The sequence below is a fragment of the Sabethes cyaneus genome, chromosome 3 (genome assembly GCF_943734655.1).
Source record: "Sabethes cyaneus chromosome 3, idSabCyanKW18_F2, whole genome shotgun sequence".
NCBI classification, from domain to species: Eukaryota; Metazoa; Arthropoda; class Insecta; order Diptera; family Culicidae; genus Sabethes; species Sabethes cyaneus.
Genome location: NC_071355.1, coordinates 206,017,994 through 206,035,946, shown reverse-complemented (window position 1 = coordinate 206,035,946; position 17,953 = coordinate 206,017,994). Strand labels below are relative to the sequence as shown.

Here is a 17,953-nt window from a genome sequence, read left to right as displayed (position 1 = left end):
ACGTTCAAAATCTATCATTTTTTCGTGACGCTCAGAGCGGGTGAAAATCGAAGGCTTTGTACAGTGGAAAAACGAGGGTGAAAATCGTAGATAAAGAGTTTTGTTTGGACTGGTTTGGTTTGTTTTCAACTCCTACATAGAGCATTTTCATTCAATTGCTAAATTCCATAAACAACATACCTACAGGATAATCCACCACACCGCCAGTGAAGGGGAGGATCTTGAATAGCATTATGGGGACGCATTATCTCCAGTTATTATAACTCCAGTTATTAACTATCGCGGCATCTCTGCACTAAACTCAATATCAAAACTGTTCGAGCTTGTTGTGTATGCACCTGTATTTGCATTCTTTAAGCAATATGTCGTAGACGATCAACACGGCTTTATGCCCCAGCGGTCCACGACAACCAATCTTCTAACTCTTACGTCCGACGTGATAAAAAGTTTCGACGACCGGTCGCAGACGGACGTTATTTACACGGACCTTTCCGCTGCTTTCGACAAATTGAACCATCGAATCGCCATCGCCAAACTGGACAAACTCGGAATCGGAGGCTCGTTGCTACGATGGTTTAATTCCTACCTCTCCGATCGCCACCTAGAAGTTAGTATCGACGGGTTCACCTCCAGACCTTTCACTGCTAGTTCTGGAATTCCACAAGGTAGCCATCTCGGACCTTTGGTCTTCCTCATCTACTTCAACGATGTCAACTTCCTGCTTAAATGCCCGCGACTCTCTTTTGCCGACGATCTGAAGCTGTATGCTAAAGTCGATAGTCCGTCCGACGCCGCGTTCCTGCAAGAGCAGCTGCTGATTTTTGCAAAATGGTGCACAGACAACCGCATGCTGCTAAATTCTGACAAATGTGAAATAATTACATTCTCAAGGAAATTGAACCCTCTCGTTTTCGACTACATTCTATCAGACGTGCATCTACGCCGCGAAAATTGTGTTAAGGACTTGGGAATACTGCTTGACTCTAAGCTCGACTTCAAACAGCACATCGCATATATTGTCGATAAGGCCTGCAGGAATCTGGGATTTATCATGCGGATCGCCAAGAACTTCAACGACATCTACTGCCTCAAAGCTCTCTACTGTGCTCTTGTCCGGTCCAACCTTGAGTACTGTGCTCCTGTGTGGAGTCCGTACTACCAAAATGGAGTTGACCGAATCGAGTCAGTGCAGCGCCGATTCATACGTTTTGCACTTCGAAGATTGCCCTGGAACGACCCCTTTCAGCTGCCCTGCTATGAACAACGCTGCAGACTCATCGATCTTGACCCGTTGAACACTCGTCGCGACGTGATCAGAGCAATGGCAGTCGCCGACATGCTGACCTCGAGAGTGGATTGCCCATGTCTACTCGCGAACCTCAACATATACGCCCAAAGTCGTGTTCTACGCAACGGTCCATTTCTGCGTGTACCGCATCGGCGAACCAACTATAGCACATTTAGCACAATCATCGGTCTGCAACGCCATTTCAATCGATTCACACATAGCTTCGACTTAAACATCAGCCGCGAGGTACTGAAAACTCGTTTCCTGGCACTAGCACGTAGATTCTAGGTTAAGTGTATCACTAGGGCCAGTAGGCCTGTTGATATTTTTTATACAAATAAACAAATAAACAAATACAGATTTTCGCCAAATTATTGTGGAGGCGCATGGTTAGCCTAACAAACAAGGAATTTTCACTTCATATTTTGCACACGTTTGTTGGTTCTTTTTAATATTTTTTTAGAAATATTTCACTTTCTACGGTAACAACCCTTTTGAGGCTGTAATGCCACCTTTTGCTGTGTTGTATCATTCTTTCCTACGGCAATTTTATCATTATTATTATTATCATCAAAAAATACAAATTTTCTATTTCTTGAAATTGAACGCATTGTTTTTAGTAAACGGCACTCAAACTGAGGTTCGCTTGTTGATCATGCTAAGGCACTTAAGGCAATTTGTATCGTCCATTTTTGTGTCACTAATTTGCCTAAATGCCGACTCCCGGGTAGGCTAGATATCTGATCACAAACAAGGTTGGTTAGAGTCTACAGTACGAAATAATGATGATGCGTTATGACTCAATTGACTCATACTAAACACTAGAGATTGCCGTTAGAATTATTTTGTAAAGTTAAGTTTCATTCATGGATGGGCTTCGTTCGTCGATCTATTTTAAAATTATAAAAAAGGTACTTAAAATTATACAAACTTATGACCAGATAATTTGGACGGCCTGAAGATTTCTGTTGCATGAGATTAAATCTATAAAAACTACGGAACGAATACATTTCGCACTAAACGGAAGAGTACAAAAAAAGATAAAACAATAACTATTACTATCATAGTTCTCTCTGTTTGTTTGCTCCTAGCAGTTAACGATTCGATTACTTTTTTACTGATGTGTTTCTTTTCTATACGCGGCAGGCAGCATACTGCATTTCCAAAGCAAACAAAAATGCTTTTCGGTTCGGTTGTCCCAACTTAGGACAACGAAATTACTTTGGATGGGATCATGCGGGATCTAAGTGCTACGTTACGTTATAATACTATAAAAACGTTCCACGAGTCTTAGATAAAACAAAAACTGAATCGCACATTTTACTCGTCGTCACATGCTGCTCTTTCTCTTTCTCTCTTGTTTGGGGAGATTCTCGATTCCGCAAATTTCAAATTATTATTTACACGTCGAAAGTATCACGTGGCAGGGGGATTGCTGTCGGGGTAACGCAGCCGAAACGGCCGTCGATTAATCATTCCAGAAGATCCAACTGTTGGGATTCGCTATTCGATAGTGTCGCGCTACCGCCAGTGTACCGACTGCCAGCAGCAGTCCAATCGAAACCGGAATCCGGAAGGCGTTGTTGTAAATCGAACAGTACGGACACTGATAGCTGCCGCAGACTTCGCAGATGTTCAAGAGGTAGGTTTGCAGTGAGTCGAAAATGGTTTCGTTGAAACGTTCTGTGGGAGAGATCGGATTAGAGAGTTTCGTTCATGGTGGGAGGAATCAGTGTCGCTTATTTTACCAGGTGCGTGATAGTCGTAGACTCGAATCGGTAAGTAACGGGACATATTTGCCACCGGCATCCAACGTTCCAGGGTGAAGTTGACGCACACGTAATCATGGTCCAGCTAAAAAAAACAATTCAGTTAGATTTGAAATGGAAAAACGTGACGAATACTCACGTAATCAAAGTAGAAAAGCACTTTACGCTCTTCATATCGCGCACGCTGAAGATTGCGCACTCTCTTGCTGAGAATGTATCGGTCAAGTTTTTGCTGTTGAATCATGTAGCCGGTGGGAACTGCTACGTCCAGTACAGCCATTCCGGATCGGATGGATTCTTTGCTGTTGGTCCATCTGAAAATAAAGGATGAAACGACTGTTCATATCAAGGGCAGCCTCAGCGATCGTTCAACCGAACTAACCTCTGACAGATAACATAGCTGATATGAGACTGATTCCTGCCGTGGAAAATGGTTCTAGTTGTCAGATCAAATGCTGGCACTGGAGGTCTGGTTTGGTATTTTGGCGAATCAACGGAATATTCCACATGCATTTGAAGAATGGCGTAGCCAACACCCTTTGCTTGGACCTTCACGGTACCCCAGGCGTTTGGAATCTGCAAAAATTGATAAATGTAAGCCGAAATGTATGTTATTTGAAAACACTTAGAGGTTACCTCAATGCTCTGGATGGCGGCAAGATTGTGTCTTCCGATGTGTAGCACCTTTGACTGTTCCGGCAGTGAGGTGGCTTCGACGGTAAGCGAAAGTGAAGTTACGTCGGCTACACGATTCCGGGTACTGTATTCGCCCAGGGCTTTCATAGCGATTCCGGTATCCTGACTGGAAGCCCAACCACCGTCGGTGAGACGTTGGGAGTTAAGCCACCGTACGATCGGCAGTACGGTGAACGTTTCTTGTCGAGAGACGTACGTCAGCAGAGCGTACGCCGTTGTTTCGATATTCATAGCGTCATACTTGTACGGTAGCCTGGGTAGATTGAAATACTTTTGATTCTCCAGCTTGCTAGGTGGCTGCGGCACCTCGTCGTTACCCCAGTAAGCGAGATCGGCTGAAATAGGGAAATTGTTTAATTGGTATTAGAAATAAATAATTAGACCACCCTAATACTATCACCATAGTCCTCTGAGAATACTATATACAATTATATGCAAACAATATAGACAAGCCTATTAGTCCAATAAAGATTATAAACTTAAAAACAAATTTTTCACCAAATATATTCAGTTTTTAAAGTAATTGGATAGCGAGTAAGTTAAGTAAGTGTGTTTTTACATAGTTAATTCGTCTTTTTCTATAGGGACATTATCACTGTGACCAGTTTTTTTTCTGTATTCCACACTTGCTTGTTTTAACAGTAAGCGAGTTGTCGTTATTATCCATGCTTAAGTGTCGGTGTTTTCACATTTTTTTTCATGCTTTTACTATTTTATAGATTAGCTACGAATGGCCGAAACACAAATGGCATAATAGATCTAATGGTCGAAACACGGATGGTCGAATCACAAATGGCCAAATGTCATAGAAAATATTTGCGGTCTTCGACCTGTTTAAATGTTGAGTATTTGCCGTCCTTACTTGTTCCTTACTAGTCAGTCAATACCTAAGAAACTGTATGCACCTAAACCTAATTACGTTCTCCGAAGTTATACCATTAAAAGTCAAAGAATTACCTATGGTTCTCATCCGACTGGCTAGGATTTTGAAGGCGTGTTCTGCCTGTGGTGCTTTTGCCTTCGCAAGCGCGTAGCTGATGACGGCGATCTCGTACGGTGAACCGTAGTCCTTGATCAGTCCGAGATTTCGTTCGATATAACGGGAAGCCTTTTGCTCTGCTAATGCCACTCTCGAACCTAGTACCTGAAAGTGTCAAAACAGCAAGCAAAATTAGTATTTTCCCACACACTACCGGATATAAACGTTCAACGTCTTACCCCCGAAAGATCCTTCACGGACGTTAACGTTATCAGCACCTGCGCCGTAAGGGTGATGTTTTTCGACCGGACGACTTCGTTCTGTGGATTTTCCGACGACTGGTTGACTTTTCGATCCGGCAACCAGGTGACTTCCCAGAAAGATCCGTCCTCTTTCTGATGCTTGAGCAAGTAGTGAATGTTTTTCTGAACAACGATCGGATCGATGTAGATGAAGTTTTCGTACTCGTAGAAGGATGCTTCGGCAAACACGCGGGCACAGTATGCGGTAAGCCACACCGAGGAAGCCGACTGGTTCCAATCGGAACGGAACAGAGAGAATGATCCGTCTGGCATCATGTAGCTTAGCTGCTTCTGGTAGCCAATGTTCATATAGTAGAAGGCGAGTTTCTCGGTTTTCTTGTTACGTTGTTTGATGGCACGCATGTATTGAATCGTGTAGAAGTTTGCTGCGAAACTGAACATGTTTTGTTCAGCGGAATCCACTGGCAGAGACAACAGGGACGTTGCATTAATAGGCATAGTTGGGAAAATGGCACCGACCAGATCACCTACGATCGAAATCTGAGCTTTGTTGGAACCGAACACATAGTAACGTTCGATTTCATACGGAATGATCGGTGTTTCGGTGACGTTAACATGCATGTACTGGAAGAAGTAGGCACGATTACTCAGATCGAGCAAAGTAGACTGATGACGGTACTGTGGCAGACCATCCGCTTCTACTCGGATCTTCCGGCTTAGTTGGTACGCTCCAAGTAGAGTCGATGCGTGGATCGTTACTTCAATTACACCCAGTCGAGTGGGTACGATTGGCAAGTAAATGTTGACCGAATCCTGAGCCCGAAGATAGACATAGGATTGTTGTTCTCCGAACGATGTTCTTGGATTGTAGGATCTTACTATTCCATTCTCCTCAACATGCACGAACCGATAGTCGGATGAATTGTGCAAAAACACAGTGGCTTCGATGTCGACTGTTTGATAGTTGAACACGGCAACACGAATTCCGACTTGTTCGCCTTGCCGGCAGACGGTAGGCATTTCGATGTTAATAAAGAACGGCTGTACTCCAACGTATTCTATCGGTTTCTTGACCATACCAAATCCACGTGTAGCACTAACACCAAAAGCAGAAACCATCCAGAGAGCCGGAATCTGCGGAACTTTCAGGTTAAAGATATATCGACCGTGCGGTCCAATATTAATATCTTTCCACAACCAAACGTTCTGATAGTGTCGAAGAATTCTGTTAAAACGATACTTTCGGAACTCCGTCAAAGCCGTAGTGTTCCGTGCGTCGCAACCGGCTTCATCGGTACCGTCTTCGCAGTCGAAATATCCATCGCACCGTTTATCGGTGCGGTAACATCTGCCATTCAAACATTCGCTGTAGTTCAGTGAAGGATCACACGTCAAAGGACGCATCGGAATGACCCCATCCGTGAAAACGACCAATCCTGCAAACTCAAATGTCCTATTCGCATCGATTCCGAACGTCGAGCTAGGATAGTACACCAGCTCATCGGGATCACCTTCGTGCGAAATCCAAGTCTGCTTGAATGTTCCGTTCGTTTGCTCGTCGTAGGTTGCCATTTTGGTAATGACATTCGCATAGGTAAGTTCATTTCCTGCCTGCATCGTGTAGAAAGCCGAATCGATACCGGACAATCCAACGTACGATCCAGCCTCACCGTAAATGGCCACCTCAACTTTCTCACCCGTTCGTGCCTTTCGGTTGTTGATGAAGACAGTGAAATTATTTCGCGAAATTCCATTCACTGGGAAGGTCAAACTGTCAGCAATCACCTTTCCGTACCGGCCAATATGCCAAACCACGATCGTTGCCGCCGGAGCCATTTCTGCGCTCAACGTTACCGACATCGTTCGAACGCCTCCGGACAGAATCTCCTGACCGGTTATCAAAACGATTCCCTTCGACATGACAATGTAGTGGAAGTCCTTGATGTAGAAGTTACTCTGAATGTGGAAAATAATATACTCGCCAACTTTAGCATCCACGGTACTCGTGGAAACCTTGATGTTATGATTGTTCGGCGAAAAATGTGACAACAGAAGCAGCTCTGTAGAGGCCCGATCTCCTGAGGGATCTAGGTAGTTCGCCGTCAGACGCATCGATTGAATTTCGTTCAAAAAATCATTCGTCTGTTTGTTGGTTTCCAAGTTCAGATCATTTCGCAAATCGATTTTCAACTCCCAAACGCCGGGTTTGTCGGACATCTGAAGCAGCCGGGAATCGAAAGAACCTCGCCCACCGCCGCTGCGGCTATCAATCGAGCCGGAAACTTCCATTCGTCCTGGATAGAGTGGATTGATCGGAAGCGGTGAACCGTCGTGGTACTCGGCGATCAGATACAGCGTGAATGGCATTGATGGTTTAAATACTTGGGGAGAGCTTCCTAGAAAGGCAATCCTAATTGAGGAATTGTAGATACGTGCCATGGCGTAACCTTCAATAATTTCGTCATAGAAACGCTCACCGACCCTTGCCGTAATCAGTACTTCCATGCCGGCCATATTGCTCGGAAACAGTTGAGCTAGTTCAGACATCGGATAGCGGAAGTTGTACGTTCCATTGAAGTATCGCAGATAGGGAAGACTTTCTCGGTATGTATTCGTCCAAGAATCCCACTGTGCATCCGTATCGACGGGCTTCTTCAACCAAAATGGCCACTCTTCGTCAAAGTTGTAGTGTCTTTCGACAACATACGAATCTTGGAAAGTGGGATTTTGTTGATATCTCTGATCGTAGGTCTGACTGTCCTGCCCCAGCTGACTGGTGTACGAGGTCTGTGCATTATACAAATCGGGATCGCTGTTTTGCAAATAGTAGGGCACATTCGGATCCAGCTCCCTGCGATTTCCCGTATTCCAAACACGGCTCATGTGGTTGATTGCCTTCGGATTCATCCACCCAATTGGTCTAATCGTGGCTTTCAGTGTCAGATTTCCTCTGACGGGAGTTCCATTGGTGAAATTCGCCATAATTTTACCGTAGATGAACGGATCGGTTTGGAAGAAGAAAGCGGGCATTGTAACATTTACTTCAAAACGTGTTTGATAGTATTCCTCAACGGTAAAGGTCGCCTCCTCGGTCTGACCTTGAGCGATAACTCGAATTTTCCACTCACCGAAGATGGGTTGATCGGACAATTTATACTCCAAACTTACCGATCCGAGATTGGACTGGCGGGATAACCAACGTCGCATTATGTGCCCGGTCGGATCCAGCATGTAAACATCAACAGCATTGTCAAATCCTTTCAGCTCGGTAGTGATTGGAATCGTTCGGAATCGAACCATTTCACCCTGCATGTAAACCGGCTTGTCCATCTGTACGAAAATGGTCATCGATCGTTGTGAAAACGTCAGTTTCGTTTCATTCACAAACACATATCCGCCGAATGTGTTCTCGTACGATCCTTCCACTCGTAGTTTGTAATCGCCAACAACACTCGTCGGTGGAACTCGCATCAGTAACGTTTCCGGTGTTCCAACGCGTACCGATTTCAACTCGCTGCTAAGCTCAACGCCATCTCGGGAAATACTAGCCCGAACTGTGAGCGGATGCTGCGTTTCTAGTAGTGTTACCGATACCTTGTAGATTTGGCCAGGGCGAACCATTCGGGAAGCTACCACAAAGTAGGTGATTTCTTTATTCAGTACGTTGGATACCATGTCCAGGAACGAGTTTCTACTGGCACCAGAATTGAAACTGGTACGTGGTCGAGTTGTCGTGGGAAACCGATTAATGTTGAAATCACGCGGCGTGCTGCTTTGAAACTGTACATTGCGATCCCGGTCTCGGTCCCGTTCCCGGTTCGCATCGAACCGATTGTCAATACTGTTCGTGTCAACATTTCCCGTTCCGTAGTAGTCACGGTTGTAGTTGGGATTCCGGGGATCTACAGGGAAGTTGGATGGCGCGGTGCCTCCTTGAGGTTGTACGTTGCCTGAGGTAGCCTGAGGGTTGAAGCGCTGTCGGTTGAATGGGTCCAGCGGGTTGTAGCGGGTTTGATCAGTTGGGTTGGTCTGCTGTGCTTGTGCGGCGGTCAGGGAAAACAACCCGACGTATAGCAGTAACAGCGATAGCACACCCGACCAGGTCGTCGGACACCGCCGCTGGTCGGCCATGATGATGCGGTGCCGATCAGGCCAGCGATCTGGAATTGTAAAAAGAAAAGCAAAACATTAGATGGAATTTAAAAAGAATAAATCTTTAAAATTGACGATATTATGAAAAAGAAATAAACAAAGTTTGGTTAGGGTGTTACCGTTTCAATAGCTCTATAAAACTAATAGATTTATTGCGGTTTAAGAAGTAACCGCGATAAGATCAATTTTGATTGGTGCGCCATTTTGTATTGCCACGCCACACTTATGGTAAGTTTATAAGAGACGTGGTGCAGCCAACAAATTTTAACGTGGTAATATAAGCAACCACTATAAATTTGCTTTTTTAACAGTTTTATTATGGTTTTCTAGCTAGCTATATGTGTGTTTGGACTCGTATCCACATCGCGCAATACCACAATAAACCCAGAGGTAATGATTAATACCGTAATAAAACCTTTATAAAATTCAAGTAAAACCTAGCGGCTTTAGAATTGTTACTTGGGATGGTTCGATTTTGGCATGCCTCGATTTTGGCAACAAAAGTATCCGTTTTTGGCAACACAAAATATTTTACTTCCAAAAATATGCTTAAATTTCAATCAGTTTTCGCATACATACTTTAAATGACGCAAAAATGATCCCTTGAGTATGTTCAGAAAAAAAAGTTTGCGGTTATAGAATGTTTCGAACAATAATGTATTTATTGCCGTAGGATTACGTCTTACCGCAGGTCGCCAAAACCTTAAGGCCCAGACATAATGGATACGGATTTTACTACGTTACGGAAATTTAACAGAAAACCCATGGAAAACCTGTCAAATTGCCGCAACGTAGTAAAATCCGTATGCATTGTGTCTGGGCCTTTATACTTGCACCGCACCGATAGCTCTTGGCGGATTTTGTAAACATAAAAAGGTTGCAATTGTTGATTAATAACATTTAGTCAATTTCTAACGCATTTACATTTAATTTTTTAATATTAAAAATGGGTCTCGATTTTGCCACGGTTTCGATTTTGGCAGCATAGGCGACACGCATTTGTTGCCAAATGCGAAATCCTACTGTATTTCGTTCACGGAAATGTTCCAGAACACTGCAAACGGTAGACTTGGTCAAGTCAACAATTTTGCAATTTTTGAATTAAACAAGTTAGATCAACCTTATGTTTCGGTATTGACTTATTAATGATGACAGAAATTTTAATATTTTTTTAAAACGACAGTTTTTACAATAGGTGTGTCGAATGGGAACTGTTTTGTGATCTATCAGGGGTTCCTCAAGGAAGTAACCTCGGCCATTTGCTCTCTCGCTTGGCCCGAGCTTTCTATACTGCTGCCAGCCGTCTGTTTCACGCGGATGATATATGAGATATTCCTGGCCATAAAAACCAAACTTGACTGTTCGAGACTGTAATTTGTTGGCAATCAGTGTCTCTAAATCTCGGGTAATTTTTCAAATAGACGTATGTGACAAAGAGAGATTCAGAGCGTCTCCTCTCTTCCGCTTTTTACAGTTACATAAATGCATAGAAAAGAAAATTTTCAAAGCATTTAGCTAATTAGTGACTCCTGCAACCGATTCATGTCAGGCTGGTGTGTTTAAATGCATTAGTATCGCAGTAAACAGCGGAAGAGAGGAGACGTGAAGAGAATCTCTCATTGTCACATAGGTCTATTTGAAAAATTACCCGAGAAATGCCAAGTTATCTCGTTGCGCCGCAAACTAAACCCACGGGAGGGTATTTTCGGCCCATTAAGCGATTGCTTCTATTTTTTCGGCCCAGGCCTATTTCTACTGGGAGAACAGGTGGTTTTGATATTCTTTTGATAAAAAAACAGTAGATTACCTACAGTGATAAGAAAATAGTAAGAACATATTAAAATTGTATTTCGGCAAAGTATTTTTTAGCGAAAGAAAGGGACAACAGACTGAATTTAGAAACAGGCCGAAAATACTCTCATGTAGCCTAATTTCAATTACTCTATTCTGAGTCATGCACCGTAAAGGGTTAATCATTACCGTAACCTGGGAGATAAACTGTGCGGTCACCTTTAGATTACACTTTGAAGAGATCATCTAAAGGGCTAACAGGGAATTCGGATTCATCTTCGAAATTGCTAATGAGTTCGGTTTTGTCTTCGTTCGCAATACTGCACTTTGGTGCGCTCATTAGTTCTGCTCAATAATCTGGTATCTGTTTCAAGCTAGCTACGAGGATCGAAGCAGAACAATAAAAGTTCGTTTGTTATGCTCTTCTCTTCCCAGGTAACCAATAAACATCACCAATGCTACTAAAATGCAGGCCAACAAGCATTTAAGTCACCTTAAATGCTATTTTGGCAAAATTTACAGCTGCTTTACTGCCAACTTTCTTATATTGCTGATAATGTTTATTTGTAGCTGATTACTGACTTAAATTTGAATAGAATTTCGGATGCCAATTTACAACACATACGCAGTCAAAAAGCTAATATAAAACAACGTGCAGTATAAAATGCCAGATATGCCAATAAGCGGTTGATTTGCGGCTTATGTTAATGTTTATTGGTTAACTGGGTTGGATGTTACCCTGGAGTAACCCGTTGGACTTGCCTGCTTATAATACTCGGTGCAAATTGCTGAGACTCGAAGCCCTCGAAAAGAGGCGTACGATAGCTCATGGCAAGCTCAAGCATCCAGCCCAATTGTGAAGTTAAATCGTCACCATCCAGCGCTTCACGTCTTTTTCTACAATACAATGGTATTCCCTGCTCATTTGGTGAACCTAACGAACCTTTCTCGTATGATTTTTGCAAGACCGATTTAGCTAAATTTAACCAATTTTTGTTAGACGTCAACTAATGCACAACACTAGAGAATGCGGATACTAATTTAGCGGCTCAAAATTACTCAAACATCGATTGAACCATTTACTCCAAAGAGACATATCTGCGAACCCTTACATCCTCCATGGTCTACCAACACTTTGAAAAGTTATAAATCTGCAAAACGGATGAATTTCCTCCTCAATAACCGTTATTGGCGGCTGAAGCAGAAACCATTTCATTCGTATCAAAACCATCAATGCAACTATGTCGACACAATAACCTCAAAAAGTTTGGCATTATGTCAACGAGCAAAGAAATGAACCAGGCTTACCCACCACCATGACTCTTGGTGATGTCGAAGCATCCACAATGCTTCGGACATATGCAGGGTGGCAACTCAATTGGTGATTTCAAATTCCTGGTTTTTTCCCGGTTTTCCTGGACGATTTTGGAAAAATTTCTGGTTGGTGAATACAGCTTAAAATTAGCTACAAGAATAAAAAAGTTTTTTTTTGTGTGGAATATTATGCTGGAAAGTTTATCGATTTAGCTGTTTACGAAAGAGTAAAAATAGAAATTTATATTTGCTGCACTGAAAAGGCTTGGAATCACCCGTTTCATTTATAAGTTACTTTAATCTAGTACGATTAACTCATTTAAAAAGAAATTTCCCACTTCGATTTAAAACTACTCAGATCATTCTGTAGCTCGAACTTTCTATTCAATTTGGTAAAATTCAAAATTGTGGAATGTGGCCACAGATTATTTTAAATACCCTTGCCCAGCGAAGTAAATTGCCAGTTGACTCAATTGGCATAGCCGCCTGTAGCTCCAAATACTGTAACTATTCGAAGTCCAAGGAGCTCACGCGGCCTTGATGAGATGGAAAGGCATACACAATGGAAACAACCGATGCCCGATTCCAAACACGCCGAAATCCAGAATTGAGCGTGCACGAACCAGGGCGACTAAGTCAGCAACCTATCAACGATGTGCCATGCTGAAGAGGGCTGTTAAGAAGTTTTGTTAACGGGACAAAACGGCCAGGGTAAACTATCTAGTTAAGGAGGAAGAAAGGGCCACCGCCAATAGACATATCCACTTAATAAAAGTGGACATGTAGAAAGTTTTTACCGCCTTAGTGGTGTGCACCAATGCGAGAATGTCGCTCACGAGAAGAGCTGGCCAATAACTAATCGACCGTACAGACAAGCTTAACCGTTGAACTGTACATTTAAATAACTATTCTGCGTCTCAAATATCGCAGGTCAACAAAATCAGCAGCGCATGACGCCCATTACGTGGCATCGACCTTGTCAGCTCCTAGGCGCTGGTGTTAGTTCAAATTGAAGCAGCACTCAAATATATAAAGTCTTGCAGAGCACCAGGAAAATTCTGCATGTCAACCGAGATGCTGAAAGCTTACCCAGTATTGTTACCGCCAATGTTGCATCAGCTCTTCAGCAATATCTAGATTTTTCTGTGGAGTGGCTGCAAGGCCAAGGTGGTTGGTAAACGGCCGGATAATGCGGAATATAGACCCCATAGTGGTCGTTAGCCTCTTATCTAGCAACTCCGATCCCGACCTCCTCGTGGTACCAGCCGGAATACGAGCAACCTTAGCGGAGATCGGGTAACCAACCCCGGTGGAAACTAAGGTCGTATACTAACCGGGAAGGAGGTAGTGAGTCTCGGCACTATAAGATGGCAGCCCCATCACGAGACTCGGTAGTGTTGCCCCAGTACGGCTACACACCTAAATAAACTTAAACTAACAACATTCAAGCATATTCGGAGCGGAATATTCGGCATCGACCTAGGCGACGGAATAAGGACGACGAATGGAGACTCGGGACTTGGAACTGCAGATCGCTAAATTTCGCAGGTTGCGAGCGGGTGCTGATTGAACAGCTGGAACCCCGCAAACTCGATATCGTTGCTCTGCAGGAAATCTGTCGCAAAGGAGAGAAGGTATGGAAGATACGTGGCGGAAAGGCCCAGTTTTACCAGAGCGGTGGCGCTACCAACGAACTGGGAACGGGCTTTGTAGTGCTGGGCGGAATGCAGGATCGCGTGATAGATTGGAAGGCGATCAACGAGAGAATGTGTGTATTGGGGATAAAGGGTCGTTTCTTCAATTAGAGCATCATTAACGTGCACTGCCCGCACGAAGGTAGACCCGACGATGAGAAAGAAGCGTTCTACGCGAGGCTGGAGGCAACGTACGACAGCTGCTCGTCACGAGACATCAAGATCGTCATCGGGGATATGAACGCCCAGGTCGGTAGGGAAGAAATGTATAGACCGGTGGTAGGACCCCATAGCCTGCACACCGACACAAACGATAACGGCCAACGATGTATAAACTTCGCAGCTTCCCGAGGCCTAGTGATCCGAAGCACCTTTTTCCCGCGCAAGGATATCCACAAAGCCACCTGGAGATCACCTGACCAACGTACAATGAACCAAATTGACCACGTTCTCATAGAGGGCCGGTTCTTCTCTAACATCACGAACGTACGCTCCCGTCGGGGTGCGGATATCGATTCTGACCATTACCTAGTAGCAGTACATGTGCGCTCAAAGCTGTCCACCGTATACCGGACACGTCAAAGCCGCCCTCCTCGGCTGAACATCAGGCAGCTAGATAACCCACAAGCTGCCGAGAACTACGCGCGAGTACTGAATGAGGCACTGCCTTCTTCCGAGGAGTTAGGTGCTTCAAACCTCGAAGACGGTTGGGGCAGAATACGCTCGGCCATCGGAGAGGCCGCTACCGCGGCACTAGGTATTGAGCCTCGGAGTACACAAAATGATTGGTTTGATGGGGAATGCCAACAAGCGGTGGAGGAGAAAAAAAATGCTTGGAAAAATTATCTAAGTATTGCCACTAGAGAGAACCTGGCCAAGTACCGACGAGCTAGGAACAAGTTGACCACGATCCTGAGGAGAAAAAAGCGCCAAAAGGAGGACAGAGATCGTGAAGAATTGGAGCAACTATTCCGAGCTAATGACACGCGCAAGTTTTATGAGAAGGTGAACCAAACTCGGAAGGGCTACACACCGAAACCTGACATGTGTAGGGACGAGGGAGGGAATCTAATTACAAACGAGCGCGAGGTGGTCGACAGGTGGAAGCAGTTCTTCGATGAACACCTCAATGGCGAAGTCGCAGAAGGAGGCGGAACGGAAATTAACCTAGGAGCGCCCATGGAAGATAGTGATGTCCTAGCACCTGATCTCCAAGAAATCAAACGAGAAATCAGGTTGCTGAAGACCAATAAAGCCGCTGGGAAGGACCGCTTACCGGCAGAGCTTTATAAACATGGCGGAGAAACGCTAGCAAAGGCTCTACACTGGGTTATTTCGAGGATTTGGGAGGAGGAAAAGCTACCGGAGGAATGGATGGAAGGAGTGGTTTGTCCCATCTACAAAAAGGGTGATCGGCTAGACTGCTGCAACTATCGCGGTATTACGCTGGTAAATGCCGCCTACAAGGTACTCTCCCAGATCCTGTTACGCCGGCTGTCACCGATAGCACAAGGTTTCGTAGGGAATTATCAGCCGGGTTTCATGGGGGCTCGCGCAACTACGGACCAAATTTTTACTATCCGACAGATCTTGCAGAAATGTCGGGAGTACAACGTGCCCACGCATCACATCTTTATTGATTTCAAAGCAGCATACGATACAGTCGATCGAGACAAGCTATGGCAGATAATGCACGAATACGGTTTTCCGGACAAACTGACGCGACTGATCAGAGCTACATTGGATCGAGTGATGTGTTTCGTACGCATCTCTGGGACACTCTCGAGTCCCTTCGAGACGCGACGAGGGTTGAGACAGGGTGACGGTCTATCCTGCATGCTGTTCAACATCGCTCTTGAGGGGGTGATCCGACGAGCGGGCATCGAAACGAGAGGCACGATTTTTACCAAGAGTAGCCAACTTCTAGGCTTTGCAGATGACTTCGATATCATTGCCAGGAACTTTGCGACGGCGGAGGCAATCTACGCCAGACTGAAAGCGGAGTCTAAGAGAATTGGGCTAAAAATAAATGCGTCGAAGACCAAATACATGAAAGGAAGAGGCTCAAAGGAAACAAATGTGCGCCTCCCACGGACGGTAACCGTAGACGGCGACGAACAAGAAGTGGTAGAAGAGTTCGTGTATTTGGGATCGCTGGTGACCGCGGACAACAACACTAGTAAGGAGATCCAGCGGCGCATCCAAGCGGGAAATCGGGCCTACTTTGCCCTTCGTAAAACGCTACGATCAGGAAGCATACGCCGCCGCACGAAGCTAACAATGTACAAAACCATTATTAGACCAGTAGTTCTTTATGGACTTGAAGCCGTGACGCTGCTTACGGAGGACATACGCGCCCTTGCCGTGTTTGAGCGGAAAGTGCTGCGGACGATATTTGGCGGAGTACAAACTGAAAGCGGAGAGTGGCGGAGGCGTATGAATCACGAGCTACAGGCACTGCTTGGGGAGACTCCCATCGTACATCTAGCGAAAGTTAGCAGGCTACGGTGGGCCGGACACGTCGTAAGGATGCCGGACGACTGTGCGACGAAAATAGTCCTCTTCAACAACCCCACCGGCACCAGGAACAGGGGGGCCCAACGTGCACGATGGCTCGACCAGGTCGAGAGCGATTTGCGACTTCTGAGACGACTAGGAAATTGGCGACGAGTGGCCCAAGACCGAGTTGAATGGAGACGAGTGCTTGAAACAGCACGAGGCTCTATGCTGCTGAAGAAGAAGAAGAAGGCTGCAAGGCATGTTGACAAATCACCAAGAAGGGAACCGGCGTTACAACGCGCGAGGCCCTGTGCAGATTCGACAGTGAGACTTTTTTTGGATTAAAAGGCCACTGTAACAGTCATAATGATCATCATTTGAGGTAGGCACCGACTACTCTATCACAGTTTACGGACTGCTTATGCCCATTGATAGAGTTGAGCTAGATAGTTGAAATCTTGTACCTCAAGTCGGTACTACATGGTTATTAAAATCGTACTTTAAGGATTTGGGCTCTAGGAAGGAAATTTTGCCTAGAGAAGTTATGCCTAGATAAAGCAAGTGCCCCGTAATTGCAGGGCAGATGCGCTGAACTTTCAAATTCAGAGTTACAAAAGCGGCAGGTTCCGGAATCATCCGATATTCTCTTAACGATCAAAAGCGGGATAGTATCCAGTAAGGAGTCCCACGATTGTGCGTAATTCATTACGAGTTAAGTTGAGTAGTTTTTTAGCTACTGCAGGATTTGGGTAGATAAACTGCTTAACTGTTTAGTCTACAACCCTGTAATTGATTTCAACGGAATGCTTTCTTAACAGCATAGTCTAGCCGGTTACTGAAGCTCAGCTAGACACCAATCACCAGCACCAGCATGTTTCACCTAGTGAATGATATAGCCACTGTTTTTGTGGAGTTTATATTGTGCCCGTCTTGTAAGCATTATAACATGGTGGTGTTTAGAGCTCCTAACAAACAACTTGACAGTACTGCATTAAACTTTTCTTTGACGATAAGTTCTACGTTGATGGCTTAAGCCAGTGGCGCCCAGGCATAGGCGTGGTGCGGGCCAAATCCTATCGCCCGATGAGTCCGCGGGCCGCAATAACCTCTGGCCATTCTTGCGCATAACAAAATGTAGAATAGGCAGCAGCAAAAACCGATTTTTAGGAATCACCACAAGATTCAAACTGGAAAGCAATCAGATCTACAATATGCACGAGGCATTACGATTGAACTGAGTGACCCCTGTGTCATCAAAAAAATTATTCATAAGTCCGCCATCTCTCAAATTAGTCCGCGGGCCGCACGAATCAGTATGAAGGGCCACATGCGGGCCGCAGTCTGGCCATCACTGGCTTAAGCAATAATCTCATAACAGTTTGGCTATCAGGGAGAGAACTCCTCCTGGACATCCTTTGATCGCCGAAATCGTGACCGACGTATCTTCCAATGATGTTGTGATTTCTCTGCTTGGAAGCATTGCTTGAATCCAGCTCATAGAGTGTGGT

General features: G+C 44.8%; 1 protein-coding gene across 1 annotated transcript in view; it reads right to left on the bottom strand.

The window, feature by feature from the left end:
- Positions 1-1,741: 1,741 nt before the first annotated feature.
- Positions 1,742-17,953, bottom strand: part of LOC128741626 (CD109 antigen) — a 63,878-nt gene continuing 47,666 nt past the window's right edge. Inside the window, exons 2-8 of the mRNA XM_053837577.1 lie at positions 4,972-9,155; positions 4,711-4,897; positions 3,694-4,088; positions 3,440-3,633; positions 3,197-3,371; positions 3,037-3,142; positions 1,742-2,971 (exon numbers count right to left, since the gene is read on the bottom strand). Coding sequence (XP_053693552.1) covers positions 2,757-2,971; positions 3,037-3,142; positions 3,197-3,371; positions 3,440-3,633; positions 3,694-4,088; positions 4,711-4,897; positions 4,972-9,126 — 5,427 coding nt within the window. The 5' untranslated portion in view covers positions 9,127-9,155 and the 3' untranslated portion in view covers positions 1,742-2,756. The remainder of the gene's footprint in view (positions 2,972-3,036; positions 3,143-3,196; positions 3,372-3,439; positions 3,634-3,693; positions 4,089-4,710; positions 4,898-4,971; positions 9,156-17,953) is intronic.